Source organism: Emydura macquarii, unplaced genomic scaffold (genome assembly GCF_026122565.2).
Source record: "Emydura macquarii macquarii isolate MOO-44397 ecotype Brisbane River unplaced genomic scaffold, CSIRO-AGI_Emac_v2 contig_1119, whole genome shotgun sequence".
Classification (NCBI taxonomy): domain Eukaryota; kingdom Metazoa; phylum Chordata; order Testudines; family Chelidae; genus Emydura; species Emydura macquarii.
The window spans coordinates 4,484,603-4,509,526 of NW_027131256.1; the positions used below are offsets into that span (position 1 = coordinate 4,484,603).

Sequence of the window (24,924 nt, forward strand, 5' to 3'; positions counted from 1 at the left end):
TGCACTTATTATTCCTATTCATTATCAGTCAAATGATGACAATGTGCTTGGTGCTGTACAGGACCCAGCCAAAAATATGATCCCTGCCTCTAGGAGCTGGTAGTCTAAAAATCAAACCTTCCTCTGGGTCTCCCAGTGTATTGTCAGTTTATGTAAAGCATTAGCCTGATGACTTTCCTACCACTCATTCCCCTACTCCTCTTGCGGCCCTTCTTTAAGGTGGTGGCTCCAAGAGTTAGCGATGCTTGTGAGCTTTTCAGGAGAAGTCAGATCTGAGGAAGACTCTAGAAGTGAGTGTGGAACAGGGGGCTAAGGAGGGCATTCCAGGGACGGGGGACAGGGTGGAAGAAGAGGCAGGACTGGACACACTGGCAGAGCACAGGGAATTAGGGAGTATTTTAAATATTCAGCTTGAGTTAAAAAGTGAGTCCTCGTTTCCCCGTCCCACCCTGACTATTTCTAGTTAGAGATTTCAAATCCAGGAAGGTATGAGGGAGCCTCATTAGACTTTCCTGCAGCCTAAGTCCTTTTTTTTTCACCTCACACACCCACAAGCCTTGTATGTGTGTGGTGGGTTTAGGATTCCCATTTTCCCAAACCCATGGGTCTCTGATTACAACTGTCTGGCGCTATAGAGGCTGTTGGACACACAAGAATCAAGGCAGATGGTCCCAGTCATTTCACATTAAACAAGGACCCACAGCACGTTCTGGTGTGAAAGCACTTCACAAAGAGGAATTTAATTCTTGCAGGAGAGAGGCCAGGGTAAGCAGTTTGGGCCACAGACTCATCTTTTTGTTACGTGCATGTACAGCACTGAGCACAGTGACCCGTCATTGGCAGCCTCTAGGTGCTACCGCCTTGCAAATAATAGTAAATAAAGAATCATGATGATTATTACCCTCGTTTTACAGCTGAGGGTAACTAAGGCTGAGAAAGGCGAAGCACATTGCCTGATCAAGGATTGGATTGCAGGAATTCTCAACTCCCAGACCTCTGCTCTAACCAGTAGGCTTTGCTGCTTATTTGCTCAACTTTAGTTCATTCCAATGGGGAACGAAAAGATTAGGGGGGGAGAGGGCAGTGCAAGAGCTGAAGCCAGCAGCCAATGGCAGACTGCGGTGTACTGTTCCATGGGGGATTCCAGTGGATTGTGACACGCCTATTTTGCGATCATAGTGTTGCTGTAGTACAGCTAGGAAATACTCTGCACAATAAAGGGCGAGCATCTGACACGGGCAGTAAAAATAAAGTAAGCACAGGAGTGTTGGCAGCTCCCTTCTGGAACGGGAACGTGTCAGGTTTGACCAGAAGCAGCAAATCAGCATGGACAGCAGGTGCCTAGCTCTGCTTACTGCATGTGGGCTCAGGTCAGGAACAACATGTTTGAGGCAACACACCAACTTGTGATTGTAAAATACGAGAGAGAGGGAGAGCCAGGAAGAGAACTGTAAAGGAGGAGAGAATAAAAAGGGCATGGTGGGAGGGGAGAGAAAACTGTCTAAACAGAGAGGAGACTAGAAAGTGGAATAGAGAAAGGAAAGAAAGCAGGGGAGAGAGAGAGCTTTGTATATACAGAGAGTGGGAAGAGGACAGATCAATGGAAGAGACTACATAGTCCAGGGACCACCAATGAGCACTTTTGGGTGGGCTATACAGCAGCTTGTCACAGTGGTGAAGCCTCCATCTGTCTTCAAGCAGCGAACCTTGCTCTCAGAGTTAGCCAAGTTCAAGACTCAGGATTTCCAGTGGCTTTTTCGACCAGCTAAAATAAAAAAGCACACCTTAGCGCCCATCTGGCCTCTCTGGGGCTGCTTCAACCCTGATCACGTTTGTAAATGAAAATGAAATTGGAGAGGGAGCAAACAGGCCGGGGGTGAGGAGAGAGGAAAAGAGAACCAAACTACAAAGGCACCTGGACTGATGGAAGTAGCAGGCTAAGTAACAGTGATGTGCTGCCAAAATTGTAAGAACAAACTCCCGCAAAAGTGCTTCCCCTGAGCTTATGAGCAACTCTCTGGCACAGGACATCAGAGAGAAGTGGGGAGGCATGGGCAACTGGTGAAGCTGCCCCTACAGAAGGCTAGCTCCCTGTCCCGCCTCTTCTGCCCCAGGCCCCGCCCACACTCCACCCCTGCTCCACCCCACGCCCCCCCTTTATTTAAATAATGGGGAAAACTAAGTTTAACTGAGGGAGTTCCCACAGTACCAGGCCTCAAACTGGAACCAGACATATACAAATTTGAGATGTTTCAGTTGGAAGAGACCTTTTATCTCACTTCGAAGCCACTTCACCTTGGACACTGCAAGATCATGCCCTACAAATATTCTCGGGGGCTGTGCCCATTTTAAATTCCCCCCGCAACAAAGCTTCCACCACTCCCTTTGGGATGCCACAATTTAAAAGATCTCATGTTGTACCTGAGGTTCAGCCTAAATTTTCCCTTTCTTAATTTCATACCAATATTCTCTAGGAGAGCAAGACAGGCAGAGAGCTGGAGCTTTGTTTTGAAACAGTTCAGTTAAGGATGGCTGGGAGTGAGCAACCAAGTTCCTCTCACTGGAGTAATGGCCCCCTGCCGACAGTCAGTCTAGTCCTGGGACGGTCTGCCCCTTTTCATGACTTGGTCCTCCAGCTATGTCATGTTTTAGTCCCACCCCCTCCAGGGTGACAAAGTCCCAAGTCCAATAAATAATTCCAAGACCTTCAATCCGGCCTCTAGCCCTGACTCTGGGCCCAGTGATCCTTAAACACTCCCTCTACTCTAGGAGTCCTCGCTTTATAACACCACCCAGCTCCTTCTCCAGCTGGGCTTCATCTTTAATTGGGCCTGGCCTACCCTCCAGGTGCAAGCAGGTGTGTTAATTGGCCTCTCAGGCCAGCTGTGTGGGGTTACACGGTCCCCCCCATCTGAGGGAACTATTGGATTTTCAGCACTTTCGAAAATCAGGCCATTGATTTTGGCCCCTAGCTGCAGATTGGGGAGGGGGTGCAGAGAGAGAGATTTCAAAGGCACAAATGAAAGTTAGGCACCTAACTGACCTTCACCTGCCTTTGCAAATCTGGCTATTAGAGCCTAACTTGAAGGACATGTTTTTGAAAACTTTGGCCTGTGTAAACCAGCATTTCCTTTTCTTTGTCCACAAGTTACCTAGCACTGATTTTCATGGAGTGGTCTCTTGTTCTTGCTTTGTGGAGCAGCGTATACAGGAGATACAGAGCGTTGGCCCTTGTGCCCTTTGTCACGTTAAATACCTCAATCACACCTCTGCTAAACTCTCAGATGAAATGAGCTGACTTTTGCAATTGCTGTTCTACAAGGGAGTCTTTCCGTGCTCCAAACCTAGTTTTGTTGATTGTCTAAGCTCAGGCAGCTTCCGGGATGGCCCGGGAGAGTGTTAATAGGAGGTGTAGCCTTTGGCTGCTAGGTTACCAGTTCAAATCCAGCACTGCGTGGCACTGACAAGTCGGTACCAGCTGATGCCTGCTTCACAATCCATGTAAAATGAGTTTGACAGCCTGCATCCCCGTGGTTAGTGCCACACCACGACAAATACCACTGCTAGGCCCTAAAGAGTAGTTTTAGTGAGAGAGCAAGAACTGAATCGGCCATCAACACCATGCAGCAATTCCACTAATGAATGAGCGGTCCCTCAAGGCAGGGTGGAATGTGAAAGAAGCTCCTGATGCTATTTCTTGTGCTGTGTGGACTGAAGGTCAAACCTGAACTAAATTCACACACACAAGATTAAAAAGATGTGAACAAATTGAGGAGAGTCCACAGGATAGCAACAAAAATTAAATGAGATTTCTAAACCATGACCTATGAGGAAAGGTTGAAAGAGTTGGTCACATTTAGTCTAGAGAAGAGAAGGCTGAGGGAGTGACATGATAACTGTCTCCACGTACATAAAAAATTGTTATAAAGAGATGGTGATCAATTGTTCTCCATGAGTAACTATTCATAGAACAATGTCGGATTGGAGGGAGGTCTCAAGCTGGGTTTCACAGGGATCTGTTCTGGGTCCGCTGTTGTTTAACATCTTTATTAATGACCTGGATGTAGGAATAGAGAGCATACTGATCAAGTTTGAAGATGTCACAAAGCTGGGGTGGGGGGCAGCAATGCCAGCACTTTGAAGGATCAAGCTAAAATTCAGAGGGATCTTGATAAACTGGAGAACTGGGCTATAGACAATAAAATGAAATTCAACAAAGACAAATGTAAGGTGTTGTGCTTAGGGAAGAAAAACCAAATGGACAAATACAGAATGGGGGAAAATTGGCTTGGCAGCAGCATTACTAAGAGGATCTGGGAGTTGTGGTGAATCACAACCTCAACATCAGTCAGCAATGTGATGCTGTTGCAAAAAAAGCAAATACAATTTTAGGTTGCATTAACAGAGGCATGGCATGCAAGTCACGGAAAGTGATAATACCACTCTACTCGGCCCTTGTTAGGCCTCAGCTGGAGTACTGTGTTTAGTTTTGGTCACCAATGTATAGAAATGATGTAGAGAAACTGGAAAGGATCCAGAAGCAAGCGACAAAAATGATCAGAGGGATGGAATGCAAATCATATGAGCAGAGGCTGAAGGAACTGGGTATGTTTAGTTTGGAAAAGAGGAGATGAAAAGGGGATCTGATGGTGGGCCCTCAAATACTTGAAAGGCTGCCATAAAAAGATGGAGAAAAGTCATTCTCTTTTGACACAGAGGGCAGGAGAAGAGGCAATGGGTTCAAACTACAGCCAACAGGTTTAGATTCAATCTCAGGAAAAGCTTCGAACTGTAAGAACAATAGGACAATGGAACAGACTGCCTCGGGAGGCTGTGGCAGCTCCTTCATTGGCAGTTTTCAAAAGGAGGCTGGATAGACATCTGTCTTGGATGGCAAGCTACAAGAAATCCTGCATCTTGGCAGGGAGTTAGACTAGATGAGCCTTGTGGTCCTTTTTAATCCTATGTTTCCATGTCTACCCAGGGTAGGTTGAGAAGTAATTGGCTTAATCAGCAGTAAGGGGTATTTAGGTTGCATATTAGGAAAAACTTTCTAACGCTAAAGATAGTTACATATTGGTATGGGTTACCAAAAGGGAAGCTTGGCCTATGTATGATGCTTTCGAAGAAGCCCCCCCTCCCCCTCCCAAAACCCATGTGGACATAGGCTTGGTCTACGCTACAGAGTTAGGCCAACATAAACGGGCTTACATCGACCTAACTCTGTAAGCCTTTACACTAAAATATCACTCCTGCCGATGTAACTCACCCACTACTCCAACTTAGTAAGTCCACCTCCGCAAGAGGCATAGCACTTAGTTGATATACTTAGGTCGATTCAGTGTCAGTGTAGACGCTGTATTATTTACGTCAACTTCAGTAGCCTCTAGGAGGTGTCCTACAATGCTTCACCCTGACCGCTCTGGTCACCATTTTGAACTCTGATGCTGGCGGCCATGTACGTGCCCCTCCCCTCTAAATCCCCACAAATTTTTGAAATTCCATTTCCTGTTTGCTCAGCTGGGACTGACACTGTGCTCTATGAATCCCCAGAAGTGAGAATGTAGTGCTTGTAACCTGTCTGGATCAAAGGGAGGGAGTTCAGTATACCAAGTTTCCATCGATCTTGTGAGTACACTCACTATTGCACCTCTCGGGAGTACACAGTGCCCGCGGCCTGTCAAGCAGCCAAAAGCATATTGAACTGTCATTCTGAACCTGCTGAGCCTGTAGTTGAAGAGCTCCTTGCTGTCTAGGTGACTGGTGTACGGCTTCACGAGCCATGAGAGTAAGGGGTAGGCTGGGTTTCCCAGGATCACTACTGGCATTTTAACAACTCTCATGGTAATCCTCTGGTCTGGAAAGAAAGTCCCTGCTTGCAGCTTTCTGAACAGGCCTCAGAGGGCTGTGTACTTAAAGATGCATGCATCATGCACCATCCCAAGTTGGTGTCAGTAAAACATTCCAGTGATCCACCAGTGCGTGCAATATCATAGAAAAATAGCTCTTTCTGTTAGATGTACTCTGTGGCAAGGTGGGTTAGTGCCAAAATAGGGACATATGTGGTATTGCCCCACCACAGTTTGGGAACCCCAATGCTGCAAAACCATCCATTATGTCCTGCACATTGCCCAGCCCGTTGTAGAGGATGCGATTAATGGCCCCGCACACTTGCATCACAGCAACCCTCACAGTGCATTTCCCAACTCCAAATTGATTCCCAACTGATCATAGCACTCTGTCATGGCCACCTTCCACACAGCGATTGCCCCTTGCTTCTCCACTGACGGTGCAGCTCTCATTTGGTGTTGCTGCCAGGATTTACAAGGGCCAAGACAAGAAGAAATACTCAGGACCCTGCAGCCCTGCTCTAGCCCCATGAGTGGTTGAATCAGGCTGGCTAATGGCATCTCAGTGAGCTGGTTCTTTATTGCAGGCTAACCCCTTCAGTTGTGTCCCAACAGAGTTTGCTGCTTGAGTGTGCAGACAGCCTAAAACAATAATTCTGAGAGCTTCGAGCTGCCACTTACAGCTCGTTAACTCTGAAGCTTACTGATCACAATCATAAATGGTAACATTGCTAACTTACGTCACTGACGATCTAATCACACACAAAAGGAGCGGGACAATGGCCAGCTGATGTTCCTGCATGCTTTGCAGAGTGTGCGAGAAAGAAGGGATGATCTGCTCACGATACTGCACGTAGCTTCTCAAGTGGGTTGTGTCAGGAGTGAGCTCCAACCTGGAGGCTAATGAATGAGCTCAGACGGGTTGTGGCAGGACCGCCTGACAGGCTGAAGGAAGGCAGCAGGCTTGCATTTAAGCTCAGCGTCAGGTCAGGGGTTGCTTGATTCTTAGGCAGCTGTGATCAGCCCCGTACTTGCCTTGCTTCAGCCCTGATTCCCTGCTTACGCCGGGCTCCAGCGCTGCTCCTTCTCTGCAGTTCCCGAGTACCGTTCCAACCCCTAGGCCTGACTGCCCACGGTTGGTGGGTGGCATTTGGCAGAGTAACACCAGTTCTTCTCCAAGTCAATCCCCGTGGGCCCCCGCGCACCCGGCGACAGCCCTGCCCTGACAATCCAGCACAGCCCCCTCTGCCCCAACCAGGGGGGACGATCTTCCCCTCTTGTGCCACTTCTTTCCGACTCGCCCCCTGACAGCCTGGGGCTGGGACTCGCCCCTGCGCCGCCCCCACCCGTAACCCCATCCCCTCCCGCCCTGATTTTAATTCCACCCTTCGCTGCCGCCCTCAGCCCCCCCATCCACTTCCTGTCCCCAACCTCCTCCTGCCCCTCCCCCTTACCAGGGAGCCCACAGGCCTCTGGGGGCCTGGTTCAGCCAGCACCTCCTGCGGAGGAGATCGGGCGCCGCATGATGATGTCATCAGATGATGTCATCCTTCGCCAGCCCTCCCCCCCCTCAGAGCAGCCCCGATGCAAATTTCAACCATGCCTGGGGGAAGGAATCCCCTCTCCAATTGGCTGCCTGCCTCGCTGCCCCGCCTCCTGGGGAAGAGCAGCCAATCAGAGCGGCTGCAGGAAGCACACTGCGCTCTCCCCCTCCCCACAGGGGCCGGGATAGGGTTGCCACCCCTCCAGGAGTTAAAGATTATGTCGTGTGATGCAACCTCCAGGAATACGTCCAGCCCAAACTGGCGCCCCTAGGCTCAGAGGAGAGTGGCAGGGAGGGAGCAGTGGGACCATTCTCACAGGAGGGGAGGGGAGAGCAGAAAAAGCCCAGCAGCTCAGAGCATCTCTGCTGCCACCTCCCGTGAACAACTGGCTCTTCTGCTCCTGCCCCGGTACTTACATGACTACCATCAGCCTAGTATCGGGGCAGTGTGTGTGTGTGATGTATTCATCCTCAACTCCCCGAGCTAGGCAGAGCCATTATCTCTATGTCACAGACGGGAAACTGAAGCACAAAGAGATTAAGTGACCCGCTCAGAGCTCACGCACAGGAAGTCTGTGGCAGAACCAGGAACTGAACTTGGATCTCCCACAGCCGGTCAGTGCTCTAGCCCTGCTTCCTCCCAAACACCAGGCTTGGGAAGGGAAGAGAATCCACTACAGCTGCCCCCCGCCCCCAGGGCCTAGAAGAAGGGGTGAATTACCACCAGAGCTTCAGAAAGCATAGGTTTGAGGGCTGGAGGGACAGGCAGATGTGGAACTGGAGGGACACAATTGACATAGGGGCTAGGTGTGTCATCACCTCACTCTGTACAACTGGGAGAGCTGGCAACAGTGTTTAGCGTGACCCACCCCTGTCTGGAGTAGCCACCTGAAAATGCCAAGGTCAGGGCAGGCTGCAAAAGGAGAGCAGATTCTCCCAGCACTGGTGGCTGACACTCCAGTAAATTTACCAACCAGTCACAAACAGTGCTTATGATCACACTGGTTATCAAGAAGCTAAAAATCAAGAAACACACAGCCCCCTTTATTGCATTTCAGTCTCAGGCTCCCAATCAGCCACTAAGTCCAGTAAAGAAAGAAGTTATTTAAAACTCTATTCCCTTTACCAAAACGTTCTCCTCAAAGGGTCAGTTACCAGATCAATATGTTTGGATCTTACCCAAAATACCACGCTGCCAGTCAGTCCTTTAGTAACAAACAATAACGGTTTGTTATAAAAGGAAAGAAATGAACAAGGTGAGAGGCGTTAAATGATTAAAGCAATCAGATACCTACCTACAAATGATTTGAAAGACAAATATATATCAGGTTTCCAGTAGAACTGTGGAGTTTGCAGGCTTGTACAGTCTCTCTGGTCTACATCCAGTGCCTGGATGGGTCTCAGTCCTTTTCTTGAAGATGGGCAGGGGGGGGTCAAACTGTCAAAGACAGACCAAAAACACTATTTAAACTTTCAAAATGTTATGATTTGGGGGGGAAAGGGTCAATCTTCTAGTTTTTTGAACCTTTGGGGATGACGAGGCTGGCACCAGCTCCAGCCCAAGTTGCTTCAGCTGCACTGGGCCAGCCCAGAGCATGTGGCTAGACTCGCCGTGGGTAAAAGCACAGCACCAGCGCCAAGCCGGCAATCCCACAAGGCTGTTTCTATAAAGTTACTTTTCACACTAGAAACACATGTGGGTAGTGCTCAGTATTGCTTCCCAAAAGGCCAAGTACCCCTGCAGAGGGAAGGCAACCTCCTATCCCGGTCGCCAAGACCTCTTCCTACAGCAGGTTGGCTTTTGCTTGGTGGTGACAAAATGTTGCCAGGGCTCCTGATATCTGGTGTTTGTCTTAAAGCCCCAGGCATTGAAATCAAGTGACTCCATGAGACTCTTAGTGTCCTTTGTTATAAGAGTTTTTAGTCCTCAGAGGGTATGGCTATGAAAGCCCAGGCTCAAGCCTAACCCCCTTGTGTCCACACACCAATTGGGCTAACCTAGGGCTTAAACCCAGGGTCCCAGGACCCGGCAGGGCTGGAGGGTCCAAGCCCTATTGCTTTCCTGTGTGCATGGGGCCCCAGCTTGACTCAGGTCCCAGAAGTCCTCTGAGTATGTCCCAGAGTTCCCAGTGGCAGAGGACCAGTGCTACAGACAGCCAGGGCAGTGGCCGGAAAACCCTGGTACCTGGCCAAACACGCTCCCTGTTCCTGCCCCTCTCACAGCAGTGCTTGCTCTGGCTCCAGCTTCTCCTCACTGCTGTGTGGATAGGGTGACCATATTTCGAGTTCCCCAATAGAGGATATTGCTGGGGAAAGAGGGAGTTAGAAGGGGATGCTGGGGGTACTGTTTTTACTGTATAGTTTCTTTTTACTTTGAATAGCTAAACGTGTATAAACAAGCCTGAAAATTAAATGTAAGGTCAAACTTAAATGTACCTTTTGACATGTAGCCAGTCCTTTCCTAGTGCAATTCTTCCTGTTGTGCCCATGCATATTTGTCTGAAGAACGTCTCTTTCTCAGCTGTGCTTGATTGTTCACCAAGTAGCCATGAATGTCTTTGCAAGATGCATGCCTGAAAGTTGTAGGAGCCCTTTCAGCTACCCAGTCAATACCACGCCACCCTTCCTTCTGCACTGCTGCCAGCGACGGCGCTGCCTTCAGAGCTGGATGGTTGGCCAGTAGCAGACACGTTCCGGCTGCCTAGCGCTGAAGGCAGTGCCACCGCCAGCAGCAGAGCAGAAGGAAGGGTGGCAAACCAGTCAACACGCACACCGCTATCAGGGCATGCCAGGAATTGCAGTTCTACCAGAACTGATGGTGGAAAAAGGATGAGCAAGGGAAAAATCACGGACAGTTGTTCATATTTCAAAAATCTACCCAAAAGGAGATCAGAGGACCAAAAAAAAGAGGTCCAGGAAAACCTGGCTGTATGGTAATTCTATGTGTGGAGCTTGCCCGGAGCAGGGAGCTGCTAGATTTTGCAGATCATCCCTCCCCCAGCTGTGCTGAGCCGGGAGCTCTGCCGCCTCCCATCCCTGGACAGCTGCTTGGTCACATTGCACTCTATGGCCCTTGTTCTCCACCCTCCCTACCCCCATCCTTCTTGGGGCTAAGGGTGCAGAGGCACCTGGGCACCATGCACTGGGAAGGCAGTGAGTGGGAGTGAGCCTGGTGGGTGCTGGAGCACTCTGCACCCCAAGCCCTGGGGATGAACACTGCCGGTTGATAGACTCATAGATTAGGGTTGGAAGGGAGCTCAGGAGATCATCTAGTCCAACCCCCTGCTCGAAGCAGGACCAACCCCCACTAAATCATCCCAGCCAGGGCTTTGTCAAGCTGTGCCTTAAAAACCTCTGAGGATGGAGATTCCACCACCTCCCCAGGTAACCCATTCCAGTGCTTCACCACCCTCCTAGGGAAAAACTTTTCCTAATGTCCAACCTAGACCTCCCCCACTGCAACGTGAGACCATTGCTCCTTGTTCTGTCATCTACTATCACTGAGAACAGCCTAACTCCATCCTTCCTGGAACCCCCTTTCAGGTAGTTAAAGGCTGCTATCAAATCCCCCCTCATTCTTCTCTTCTGCAGACTAAACAAGCCTAGTTCCCGCAGCCTTTCCTCATAAGTCATGTGCTCCAGCCCCCTAATCATTTTTATTGCCATCTGCTGGACTCTTTCCAATTTGTCCACATCCTTCCTGTAGTGGGGGTCCCAAAACTGAAACACTACTCCACATGTGGCAATACTTCTACTAATGCAGCCCAATATGTCGTTAGCCTTCTTGGTAATAAGGGCACACTGCTGACTCATATCCAGCTTCTTGTCCACTGTAATTCCTAGGTCCTTTTTTGCCAAACTGCTGCCTAGCCAGTTGGTCTCCCATCTGTAGCTGTGCATGGGATTCTTCCGGTCTAAGTGCAGGACTCTGCACTTGTCCTTGTTGAACCTCATCAGATTTCTTTTGGCCCCATCCTCCAAGTTGTCTAGGTCACTCTGTATCCTATCCAGCGTATCTACCACTCCTCCTAGCTTAGTGTCATCTGCAAACTTGCTGAGGGTGTCATTCACACCATTCTCTGGATCATTAATGAAGATGTCAAACAAAACCGGCCCCAGGACCAACCCCTGGGGCACTCTGCTTGTTACTGGCAGCAGCCAGGCCAGTGTGTGCGTGTGTTTTCTCGGATACCTTCATTTTATGTTGAACGTCGAAACAAACCGACAAAAAGAAATAAAAAACCAACCAAACAAAAACACCTTCATTGAACGTCCCATTTAAAAAATTAAGAATGGCAAAGTTTCACTGTAATAGTTTGACAGCCCTGGAGACGGATGTCCTAATTATCCTCAGCACATGTGCACAGGGGCATTTTCTTGCCAGTGTGACTCAGCCTAGAGGTGGAGAGCCCAGGTCTCAGATTAGATGGTTGTTCGGTATCAAGCCTTCTCAAACTGCAGTCATTGTATTGAGACAGCCACCCGAGGGCGAATTATGCTGTTTATGTACTCGGGTGCTTCTTATGGACACCTGAGTCCTATCAATAGCACCATCATAGTTAGGAACCAGGATGGGCAGTAGAGTTTTCCCACAGTGCAAGACGTTCCTAGACTAGAGTGTCAACGTGGGGTGGCGGAGAGGGCCCCAGCCACGCTGGGATAGGCTTACTTTGACTCAGGATTGTGCACTCCAGTATGGACTCCAGAGCCCTAGGTACAAGCCTGGGTCAGAAAATTCTTAACCTAGGGTTAAAATGCAATGTAGACGCTCAAGCCCAGGTTCCCTGACGCAGGTCCACTGACTTGATTCCTAGGCTTACATTGCTGTGTAGACAGACCCACAGCTGCAGAGACAAGCTTGTAAACAGGCGTCCCGAAAGCTCAAAACACCAGAAAGCAAATTAGCTCTCTCCCTTTATTTTTAACACGTCTCATGATTTTTGAACACCTGCAGCTGGCAATACTCAGCATCCTACCTAAATGTTGTCCGAACCAAACGTCATGGCATTGGATCTTACTGAAACACGATCTGAGGTAGCCCGGGATGCACTAGTTTTAGAGCCAATCTGCTGGATATGAACATGTTTCTGTTATGCTGAACACTTGGTGTTTAAGACAAACTAGGTGATCTCTTAAATGACTGCAACAGAATGCACCAAGCCTCAGCAGAACAGCGTTAAATGGAGTGTTCTGCTCTTAATCACCAAGGAATTACCACTGGCAGCTCATCTCTCCTCCTGGCTATTGCAAAGATTCAAGGATAAGCAAGAGGATTAAGCAGATGCTGGCAAGAAGCCCAATGCATGGTCTCTAACTGGTTGTGAGGCAGCATGTTTGCACCCCACAGATTTCAGCTTAATGGGAAACCACACGTGCCACTGCTTTGAGCAGGATTTTGTCATGATTTCCTTCTGTATGAAATGTCAAGGGCTATTCCCCCAAGGGAATAATAGCAAGAGCAGAGATGTGTGGCAGATGTTAACTGGAGCTTGATATGCGCTAGTTAATATTCAGCTGCACAGAGTAATTGGATCATAGGGCTTGGGAGGCAAGCCCAAAGAGATATTTGTCTAGGTTCATATGCATTGGGTTTTCTGCAACTAAGTTAGGCTTTTTATATAGTGGATAATTATTCATCTAGTGCATAGGCAATTTACAGATAAGGCTTCTTCCCTGAATAGCTTGCAACCTCACTAGACACTGTATAGATATGTCTGTTCATATCTGCCAAGTGTCATGGAGCCCCGTAGCTAACATTTCACGTAAATTATGTCATGAGTAAGTCTGCATAACCAGAGACTTCAATGTGTAGTCAATACACCCTACCCCCAGATGTGGCAGGGGTAAGTCACGGCGCTGCTCAACGTTGAAAGCGAGGGCTGGGGTAGGTGGGTGAGCGTCAAGGGGTACTAGAGGACAAGGGAGGTGCTAAGTAGATACATCTTGAAGGTTGAGATTACCAGGTGAGGAGCAAGATGCTGGAGTAGCTGGAGGGTTCTCAACTGTCATGAGTAAGTGGGTAACGGAATGGGTGAGGGGTACAAGCAGCTGGCGAAGGAACTTGGTGTGCAAGGAGAGAGCAGCACTGTGTATCAGGGAGAGAGGAAACTGCCTGGAGGAAATTGCACAAAGAGACCCTCCCACAACATAATCACAAGACCCTTACAATGTCACTACACTAGGACAGAGTGGGAGAGGGGTGCCCAAAGTGAAGCCCAAGACCTCCTTACATCTATCCTCTCCTCTTCAGGGTGAGGACAAGGCTCATCAACTGCAACTGTCACCTGGCAGAGAAATATGGTTAGACAGACAACACAGGCGATTTGCTTTTTTAATTTGAGGAATTAGGCACATGATCTACGAGAGAACCGCTGTCATTTCTGCACAAGGCTGTGTTTTTCCCCTAAAAGGGTTGAGGAGTTATCACTCAGTGAAGATGCTCTTCGCAGCAGCAGGTCAAGACTGTGGTTGTTTCCTTCAGAAATTCAAAGGTAATTTGGCCACCCGTTTGTCTCATCTCCAACCACCAAGGAAGATGTGAATGGATAATTCTGGAAAAGACAGAGTTGAGTCTACTTCAGAAATCTGCTTTTTTTAAAAACAAAAAAATCAATCCAGGAGGCTGCAGTGGGAGAGATTTTTCACCTTTACCACACCAGATTAAATCTAGTCCAGGTTAGACATCACTAAAAGTTGTTACTGTTTGATGGCTGTTTAGTTGTCCATGGAGAAATGTGTTACTGTCACCACAATTAGCACCATTGCTGGCAGCCTTCCCAGAGGGCAAGCATACATCTCACAGTGTCCCCGATTTCAAGCAATGACACTGATGTTAGTCCTAACATCTCATAGCTTGCGCACACAAGGGTGATATCCTTACCTGTATTACTGATAACTTACATCAGAAATGGAGAACAAAGCAGCTTACGTCTTGTAGACAGTTATTCACACTAAGGAACAAATACCACAATACTTTCAAATTCCCACATGAAGAGTTTGTCTCCCTCATTTCGGGTCTTTTAAAAATTGCATTTCTCATTTGGGCCTGGCTGATTGAAAGGTGTGAGAGCCAGTAACTAAATAGCCCTCAACCACAGCAGGGATGTGTCCTAGTTACAGACATTCGTGTTAAAGCCGCAGTTCACGGCAGGGCATTTTAGACCATGTCTACACTAGTGAACTTACAGTGGCACAGCTGTACGGATGCAGCCTGGCTGCTGCAACATTGCTCATGTAGCTGCTCTATGCTGATGGAATAGATATAAAAAACCTCAACGAGCAGCGGTAGCTATGTCCACGGGAGAAGCACTCCCATTGACACAGCGCTGTGCACATGAGCACTTATGCCTGTGAAACCTGTATCACTCAGAGGTGTGTTTCTTTCATATCCCTGAGTGACATAAGTGGTGGTGTAGACATGGTCTTACTCAGTTCCAGGTAAGAAAAGAATGCATCAGTGAAAGTCACGGCTTTATCACTAGGGGTTTGTATGAGTGCAGATAAACCAATGGTTGGCTACAGATGACTAACTTGTTGACCATGGGAATTTGCCCAAGGACAGACCTAGACCTGGTCTACCTTAGAAAATAAGGTCAGTTCAACTACCAACTCCTCACCTCTGAGCCAACTTAAATCCCTGTGTAGACAGCGCTAGGTCGACCAAAGAATTCTTTCATCGATGTAGCTACTGCCTCTCAGGGAGATGGGTTACCTACAGCGACAGGAAAACCCCACCTGTCAGCATATGTAGCATCTGCACGGAAGTACTACAGCAGCACAGTGTTAAGTATAGACAAGCCCCTACTCTCTCAACTCAGCTGTTCCCTCCAGGGCATAACTAAGGCAATTAGTGGTAAGGGATATGGAAGTTTTTACTGGTGTTAGCTGCATTGTACAGATTCTGTAGCCAGAGACCTTCAGTAGCAGGGCTATTAGGTCTACACCTTTCACCAACGCTATACTGAAAATTAAAATAAAGGGAGAAAGTGTTAAACCATTATAGATAGAGGAGACAAATGTAATGTCCACAGGAATAGGAAACAAAGTTTTGTTTAGTAATTCTAAACAAAGGAAATAATTGGTCATTTGGTTGTTATGGACACTTCAACTATTTGTAACAATTCACTTGTAGATGACTGCCGAGGAAAAAGTCTCGGCTTTAGAAGTACTTTGTTTTAAGTTGGAGATATTTCCTTTATGCTGCAAGAATATAAAGGAGGTGAACCCAAAGATCGAGGACTATTTTAAACAATGAAGTGATGTGAGAGCAGACTGACTTCTTCCCATCTAGGTCAGTGCCCAATGTCAGAGGAGGGAATATAAGCCAGGAGTCTTGCTAATAGTCAGTTTCACTTAGCCTCACTTTGCAGAAGGGAAAATGGCAACATACCTCTCAGACAGTGGTGTACATAACTTAGTACTGGAAACATGCTCTTTTCTATTTAGTTTGTATAAATCAAAAATATAGATCTCTGAAGTGATTTATCCTTGCACAAAAGGAGCTATTGAAGGGGAAGTTAAAAAATTAAGTCAAAGATGCCTTATTTACAGACATGCCCAAAGAACCTGCCATTTAAAAAAAATCCTTCAATTTCTATGCAGTGATGGATATATCACAGGGAAAAACCTGTTGCCCAATACTTAGAGAAGACCACTATCCCCAGTTTCCCTAAGCCATATTTGTTCAGGAATATAAAAAGACTCTTGACATGATGAAGGATGTGCACTTCAGCTATTCATTACTTTCTTCTTAGTTAATGAAAACAAGTGTTAAAATACTGCCATTAGCTGTCAGTGTATTTCATAAAGTGGTGTAATTTTAGACTGAACTCTTTAGGGTAAGGTCTGTATTTTCATGTGTTCGTACAGCACCCAACACAACAGGATCCCACTCCTAATCGATGTCTGTGGACACTACCATAAGATAAACATTAGCAGCAGCAGCACTGACATTTTACTGTGCTAAATCCCCAAGAGCATTTCCAGTCTTTCAACATCAAGCAACGATTGAGGCTGGTTGTAAATTGATTCTCACATTCCACTGGCTCCAGTTTGTTTTTGTTAGAAATGATTTATGATAGATATGGTGGAATATATTGATTAGTACTGACAGTCCCAGTTTCCCAGGCGTTTTGCAGCATTGCCATCTGAAAATGACCTGCTTTCCACCTTGTCAATTTCCTCCTGCAGTCAGTTATAAATATCTGTTTATTAAGAGATCACTTCTCATCCTCCAGAAAACAACAAAGAGGGTCAGGCAAGTAAAATCAGTACATTAAAATAGGTTTGCAATGTTCCAGAACAGCTTATGTTTATTGAGAGAGCTTGCATTAGGTAAAGAAAAGGCACAGAACAAGCTACAAAGACATTCATATGAAATGTATGAGTCAGAGGCAATTTCAGAGTTTTTACAAATCACTTAAAAGTTACTGTGCAATGGCAGACAAATGTCTAAGAAATCTTAAATATGAACATCTTAAAAATGCTCAAAAGGTCACTCAGAAATAAGTACATCTCCCAGAAAGCAAAGCAGATCCCATATTGATTTCTGGCTAAATAATGTTATTACCTAGACATTTTCCCCATTTTGGAAGTGAAGTAGATGTAAAATGTGTAAAATTTTAATGGATTCTTTTTGTTTTTCTTTTTTAAATCTCAGAATAAAAGGTTCCATACTTGAACCAACTTGCTGGATTTACCTTGCAGAGATCCAGTGAAGTATAGCAGCTATAGGTCAAATAATGTGCATCAGATACAGAAACAACCCAGAGAGAAAAGGAGAATCTTAGTTATTTTGAATATTTTTATACTGGTTACAACAGCATAGTCATCTGTGGCAAACACATCTTAAAAGGAGATGGACCCAGCACTTAGTCACACTGTATAATTGAATGCCACCACTACAAAAGACATACATCAGGGAAACTAGTTTAGGCTTGAACAAATGGTGACATCTTGGACTGAGCGTTCTAAAAAAACCCACAGGCTTTAATAGTACAGCTGTGAACTAGAAATGGCACTCAGAGGATGGTTGCAGAAGGAACCCTTACTGAATTTGGAAGTTGATGTCTACAGATGTCTACAGATTGATGCAGCGGGATCGATTGAGCAGGCTGTGGAGACCTGCTCAATTGATCCCGGAAGCGCTCTCGGTCAACGGGCATTAATCCCGAAAGGAGTAAGGTTGAGTCAACTGGAGGGTGTCTCCGGTCAACGCAGTGCAATGGAGACACCACAGTACAGCAACGTAAGTAAACTGATGGGAGATACACAAGCTACAAAATGTAGCTTGCGTATCTTGTCAAAATGGCAGTGTAGACCAGGCCCAAGTCCACATATTTATGCTGCAAGGCCTTCTACACGCAGTGCTCAAGAAGTCCAAATCAAGGATTTAAAAACAGACACACACATTGTATAAAACAAAACATCTAAAACATTTTGCCTGGGTACATTGTTCCAAGCAAAAACCCACCCCCCTCACCACCAGACATCTTTTTGCTTAACCTGCAGTTCACAAGCATTTCTGAATGTAGGATCGAATTCCATCTGGTGTAAGCAGGTGCAACTGTACTAAAGTCAATGGGAGTTACACTGGGATTGAACTTGATCTCATGATGTTGAAAAAATAAAGTTCATTCTGCTAGTTGCTCCCCTGCCAGGGTAAAGTCCAAATTCTGCCTTAAATTGAAATCAGTGGGGTTGTGTAAACGTAACTGAGGGTAGAATTTGATAGTTTGTTCAGGATTTATATTTGCTTGTCCTATGCGAACTTAACTGCTTACGAAAGGCTAAGAGCAAGGAGAGAAGACAGTGACAGAGTACAATCTTCTACTCAAATAGAGGGTTTTCAGCACAGTAAGGGCTTGGTTTTCAGAAGAGCTGAGAATCGCCAATGACAGCCATGGATGTTCAGCCCTTCTAAAAACTACCCCCAAAAACAACCCTTGTTCTTACATTCACTATAAAAAACGTGAAAGCCACAAGTTCTTCCCCCTTTTGGGTTAATCAGTGGATCACCGCAGCATACAAACAAGACAATGGAAAAAATATTTTTCCCATCGTTTCCTAAAAATCTCTAACCTAATATTCAGTACCAAATAAAAATTAATGGAAGGAGGTAGCTTAAAACCCCCCCAATGTAACTAACTCAAGGGAGGAAAAGATGCTACCATTTAAGTACATAGTGCAATGAAAATGTTCAGAAAACAAAAAATATACCTGCACAATGACTGTATTCAATCTTCAGCAATAACACAAAGGTTTTACATTCATCTTTCCTTTGAATTCCATTTAGAGACGCAATTGAAATTCTAGGTGAAGAAAATAGGTTCTTTATTATTAGCATTGCCCTAAAGTATTCTATTCTTCGGTATACTGTAAATTGCATTTTTTAAATCTGTGTTGACAATATCAGATGTTTCCATCAAGTTCTGCTCTTTTCAGATTATACACAGATGTTGGCTTCTTCTCAACTAAATCCTTAGCAGCCTGTCAACTTTTATCGATCATTAAAACCATTTAAGGCCAAAATCTGCACAATACTTCATGAATTTAGAAAGCTTCTGAGATACTAAATAGCTGTATTTGAACAGTGCAGTATTTCTGTAAATACAATCTATCCCCATATTGGAATCAGAATTACTGATCACTATTACTGGCATACTTTGGCTGGCTCCTGAATGACTATGAACAATATGAGCAGTATAACAAATTGGCTGGGAAGCAGTGATATTTTGTTTTAGAGACCCATGCACCTTTTGTAGTTGAGGGACAGATATACAAAGGGAACAGTGATTGGTCCAGGCAGCTGTGTTATGTGTATCCACTTAAACCTGTGGATTATGCCACTGCATAGCTCTGTCCCATTCCAGTTACCTGCCCAAGATACAGAATCTCCTTACAATCTTTTGGATACAGGAAGCAACCAACTCCTACGGTGCTTTCCCTCAGCCGTCTGCATTTTTGCTGGCATACATGCTGCCAGCCAATTTAAATTGAGTTCCAAAAGGAAACTGAACTCTAGACATTTCAATATTTAGCACTGCCCTCAATCAAACATGCCAGTTTCACCATCTACTTCCATTCCATAAACTCCATGTGGCCTTCAATTAACATTTCTTAAAAGCCTGATGAGTGAATTTACAAATTCTACCAAGTGGTCTTATCTTGTTTATCCTGATCTTGAAGAGTGAGCTTTGATATTTACAAGTGAAAATAAGACTCTGCAGGCTTGTGTATGATATGATACGAGACAAGCAACTGTTTCAAATTAAGTTCTATACTTTGTTTTAAATATCTATTAATCTCGTTGGCTAATTACAGTCTCTGCAAGCAGTGAAAAGGATCTCAGAAACAATGGTCATAAAGTGCAAAGAGCGCTAAGACATGAACAAAGGTAATTCTTCCTTTTCCTTTCCTAAAGATCCATGGAGAGATGCTTGTAAATACTAATTTTATCAGGTCACATGGAAGAATTCCAAACGAACATATAGAACTACTTTTAGACATTACTTAATTCCAGTTTAGAAAGCTGGCAACTTTAGACAAATTCCACAGAATTATTTATACACAGCACCAGTCCAAACTGATTGAGGACACTTAAAGAGCTTCAGCACTATGGACACTTCAAATGAATCAAAGTAAAACAAAAAACTATTCCCTGTTTATATTTTCTTAACACTTTTCATTAGGTTTACAATCAAAGCTATTTTAGATTGAGTCACGAAGCTATCAGTAGGAGAGAGGAGATGAAATTAAGTAGATTTAGGCTGACTATCAAGGTAACTTTTTAAACACATCTAGTAACCTGAAATAGTCCCATCACATGGGTCATTTGAAGGTTACAGTAGACCAGACTAGGCATTGGCGACTATATGGTAATGAAGAATCCTGTACCAGACCTTAGAGGTGAATGAGCTACAATATCAAATAAGCCCTTTCCATATGATTTGTATAATTGTAGAGATTTCTCCATTTAAGAACCTTTCCTCCATCTTTTATATCCTACAATGAATTCATAGAGTAGAGTAATGAGACTCTAAAGTTACATGCACAATTCTGCACTAGAAATAATTAATGTAGGAAGAATTGTACATAAAGACTTAGCTGGTCCACATGTAGATGGGCACATCATGCTAACTCCCACCATACACTCCTGTATCGCCCCCCCCCACCCCTTTTTTTTGGCATAAGCACTGCCAGCCAGAATTGGGCCCATAATATTGATGTACTGACATGGATTGATTACAGTTTAAAAGCATGATTAAAAGAAGCTGAATTGAGAAGGGAGATCCTAAACACCATAGCTTCCATAAGCAAAACCAACACAGAAACATGCTGACCAAGTCAACGTGGTCTAGAAGTTAGAGCATGTCCCCTGCCACGGCCAGATGACATAGTTGGGAATAGGTAAGAAGGAGGAAGTTTCATTTCTCTCCAGCAGAGTCCCAGAAAGTGACTGGACTGAAAAACAACTTCTACAAAATAAGGAAATATAGGTAAGAGACTGACAACCACCACTTGGATTTATTCTTGTGCCCACACAGGACCAAGAACCCTGAATAGTGCAGATCACTTATGTAAAGTTAACCTAGCAACAATGGAATAAGATAAGCATGGGGAGGTTTGTCAAACTTCAAGAATTGCAAGGATTAGATCTGTCAGATCACTAATGCTATTTTAGTGTCACTAACAGTGATACTTTTCTTGTTGAAATGGCCTATGTTCCTTGACAGCTTTCCTGAGCAGATGTACAATATGTGAATTAGAATCAGGCCAGCACTGAACCATTAGTTTATACTTAGAAGTGATGTAGCCATACAAATTTTGTGACTTGGGTCTCTAACTAAAACAGGCACTGGTTGTGGAGTTCAGAACAGCACGTGCTGTCAATCTGAACAGTTTTGTTTCGCAATATTGGTCTGCTTAGATACAGTGTATGCTGTCCATACTTACCATGGCATGCTGTTTATCGTATGTGCACAACAAATGTTAACTGGGGTAAAGAATCTGATGTGACCATGACTTAGGACTTCGCTATACAAAACAGGAATCATACTGTTCTGTAGCAGGTGGTCAGTTTGGACTACCCTCAACCCCTCAGCACAAACTCAGCCACCAGAGGATCCAGACTAGAGCACATGGATGGGAAACGTAATTAGTCATTTGTCAGAACCCTTCTGTAAAAAAACCAAAACAAAAAAATCAAACCAAACCAGTGAACACTGAGTTTCCACCTAGGAGGATCCTGTTCTAGCAATTCACTGGCCCAAAAATAAATAAATAGCAAATTAACAGCCTCCGTGGTAGACAGAGAAGGAGGTCCTCAACTTCTGAATGTGCAAACATAGGATAGACTCAGAATATGGGTCAAAAAAAAAAAAAAAAAAAAAAAAAAAAAAAAAAAAAAGTGCAATTCGTTTCTTTTGCATAAAAGTTCCTTCATCCTTGGTTTTGCAATTATATGTATAAGAGTGCTTGCACAAAACTGAGGTAAATTTGACTGTAAATTAGAGACAGTCACATATTTTGACCTAGATCCTAAAAAGAAATCCACCCACCTGAACCGTTGCAACCACACGGAGTAACACAATGGAAAGCTAGATGGATGGATCCCTTTGTAGGTTTGGGACCTTTAGTCTAGAAGGAAGATAAAACCAAACAGCCAAAAATCCAAAAGCACTAATCAGTCTCACAAGGGAGTCAACTATTTCCACTACCCAAAGCCAGAAAGAGGCAATTGATTCCATTGTGGAGATTGAGCCACTAAAAAAATATAGTGTTTGTAACAGCATCAATATAATTCCTAGGTACTGCAGCATTAACTTCAGTAAGAGCTACTGCACGTTTGGAACCTTTGAGCAGAAAGCAAATCAAGAAATTAATGAAAAGAAAAAGAAAAGAAAAAAAAAAAAGCAGCTTTTCCTCATGTTTCTTATAATCCCAATAGTTTAAAATGCAAATGACAAATTAGGAAAAAAAACCCATAAAAAACAAACAATTATAGTTCCATGAACCTCCACTCAGTTATTTTCCTATGTATAAATAAGGCAGAAAAAACACCCATATTAGTTTTTAAACGTTCTATTAATTTTGCTATCACATCCACAAGTGCTGCACTAGAGTCAGGAGAGACCAACACACGGACTGCTGGTCAAATATGTCCCTACAGTGCAGCCAGCAGTCATCTTCGTCCTCCATACTGAAGTGCTGCCTGCACACACTACTGATCCCCACCATGCTCATAGCACTATCAAGATGGAGTACTGCATGATAGAACATGAAGTCTTTGTGGGCTTCCCCTCTGCACTGAAGATGAGGATGGCAGAACTACGTTCCACCTAGGCAGTAGAGATATTTGGCTCCTAGAAAGTTGCCTATGCAGCTCTTGACTGGACAAAGTTCAGATAACCTGCTGTAAGTGTCAGACCAGATTTTATACTGCTTCCTTCCAAAAGAATTGAGATTTTTGCTCTGACTCCAGAATACATTCAGTAAACTCCCTTTTCCCTAATCATTTGATCACTGTATCGTTTTCCAGTACAATAACCAGCTACCTTTACACTTAATATGAAATTTGATCCCATAAACGGCAAAGAATATACAGAAGTCCACTGTAAGATAGGAGGCCACTGCTAGGATAAAGACACTAACTAGGAATATTGAATCCGTACCCAAAGGCCTCATATATTAGTTGGCAACACTTCAACCACCTTCTATTACAGTACTTTTAAAAAGTTTAGTGTAAACAAAAGAATGCAGTTCTCCCATAGCAAGGTCAAGTAACCAACTGGCTCAAGAAACTTCCAAAGAACTTTATCTATACACAGAAATTTAAAATAAATATTAGCATCCTCTTGCAATAAACCCCAAGACACTAGCAGCAGCCTGCAGAGGCAATTTCAGTGTTTTACACCTCTGCAGATCTCATTTTTCTCCATAGCCAAAATCATGGACAGCCCATAGTAATGCAAAACCTGGCTAAGTAAAATGACCCCACAAAAGACATTCGCTATGTGCCATGAAAAGACAAGTCCCTCAGTTTACATAGCAAAGTGTAGAAAAGATGAGAGGAACAAAATCAAACAGAACATGCAACAAAAATTCATGGCCAGCTCAAGATTTACAGACTGTCTTGGTGAACCTGTGTGAGAAAGAATCAAAACAAAAGACAAAAAAGGGCACTTGTTTTGGGAGAGGTAGGGGAATGGGGGGGAGGGTGTGGGTGGAGGGGAATAGATTAGCAATAATGGGGATTTCTGTTTTAAGCCCATCTGCCCTCCTATTAGCTGGTCCCTTGAACCTCTGATGGTCCCTCTAGCTTTCCACCCAACATCATCACTGAGTACAGCTCTATCTGATTTTGGTATTCCCTACCAACTTGCTCCACATCCCCTGAGGTATGAAACTCCATTCCAGTGAGTGTATGCAGAACTGGCAGAGATTCCATAGTTTATTCTTCCCAGTGTGCTGCAGGCATCTTAATATGCAGAATTTCAGGAATTTGTTTGCATCAGATTTCATCCACTGGAAAAAAAACTTAGGGAAACCTTTCAAGTTTATGGATTTCAGCTGCTTGAAAAATCAACATTAGCCCATCTTGAAGGAAAAATGCATGTAGTGGAAGTCTGTCCACAACTTGGATCAGTTCTCAAGATCTTCAAGTCTCAGAAATACCTCAAATTCCTCCCCTTTGCCATCATCTTTGGTCTCAAACCCATAATTCTGAGACACAAACATTTGAATAGTTTTCAGGGTGAGAAAAAAAAATCAGCAGCAGTCACCAGTCAAACTACTGTAATGCGTCTGAACAGTACTCGAATTCCTCTCCCAAAGCTGGGAAGGCAGAGGCACTTGCCCTGCTATAAATTCACCAGCAGATGGTTCCAGTTTTATTTTTACGGGTGGACCTGGCTGGACAAGTAAATAAAAAGGCATAAAAATGAAAGCTTCCTCTTGTTGTTACTTGATCATTTGAGTCTCTTCATCTGCATCATAGAACTCTTCATCTTCACTTCCACTCCCTGCAGAGCTATCTTTATCTGCAGACTAAGAGGGGGAGGGGAGAAAAAAAAAAGTGAGAAATCATTGGTTAACACATTCAACAGTTAACATTTAAACAATTTAAAAATACACTTTCACAGCACCTTTCAGAGCATTTCAAAGTGCTTTACAAATATGAAGCATTATAACCCTACTGAGAGGTGGGGAGGACTTCCCCCATTTTACATAGGGGAAACTAAAGTACAGAGAGGTTAAATGAAAACTTTCACTTGAATCTGAGGATTTTGGATTCATACATCTTCAAACCCTCTTAGAAAATGATGGGCTTCTATCCAACATGCACTCCTGTACTCCCTTTAGTGGCAGACTAAGAAGATAGGATGCAGGACAAGTCAACTGACTAGGATGCTTGATCTGACATTTTACAAAGCTTTCTGAGTTAAGAAAAGCAATAAGTGTCCCTGTCCCTCTGTGATGTACTAGAAGCAGAGGCTTAGGAAGCAGAGTTTGGGGACAAATGCCTTTCCATCC

The 24,924-nt window shown here is 44.7% G+C and overlaps 1 protein-coding gene and 1 long non-coding RNA gene across 8 annotated transcripts in view; both read right to left on the minus strand.

Moving 5' to 3' along the window:
- Positions 1–1,176: 1,176 nt before the first annotated feature.
- Positions 1,177–2,730, minus strand: LOC137151864 (uncharacterized). The gene is made up of 2 exons (XR_010919382.1): positions 2,422–2,730; positions 1,177–1,765 (listed from the first exon to the last, which is right to left on the minus strand). It is a non-coding gene; the product is annotated as an uncharacterized lncRNA (long non-coding RNA).
- Positions 2,731–13,715: 10,985 nt separating this feature from the next.
- Positions 13,716–24,924, minus strand: part of SLC22A15 (solute carrier family 22 member 15) — a 44,319-nt gene continuing 33,110 nt past the window's right edge. For 3 of the 7 annotated variants that reach the window (XM_067546026.1, XM_067546027.1, XM_067546025.1), the window contains exon 12: positions 16,582–24,438. In XM_067546026.1, coding sequence (XP_067402127.1) covers positions 24,352–24,438 — 87 coding nt within the window. In that variant the 3' untranslated portion in view covers positions 16,582–24,351. Of the gene's footprint in view, positions 13,944–15,008; positions 15,104–16,581; positions 24,439–24,924 lie in introns of those variants that run through there. The other 4 variants (XR_010919340.1, XR_010919339.1, XR_010919341.1 and 1 more) reach the window with 4 other exon arrangements.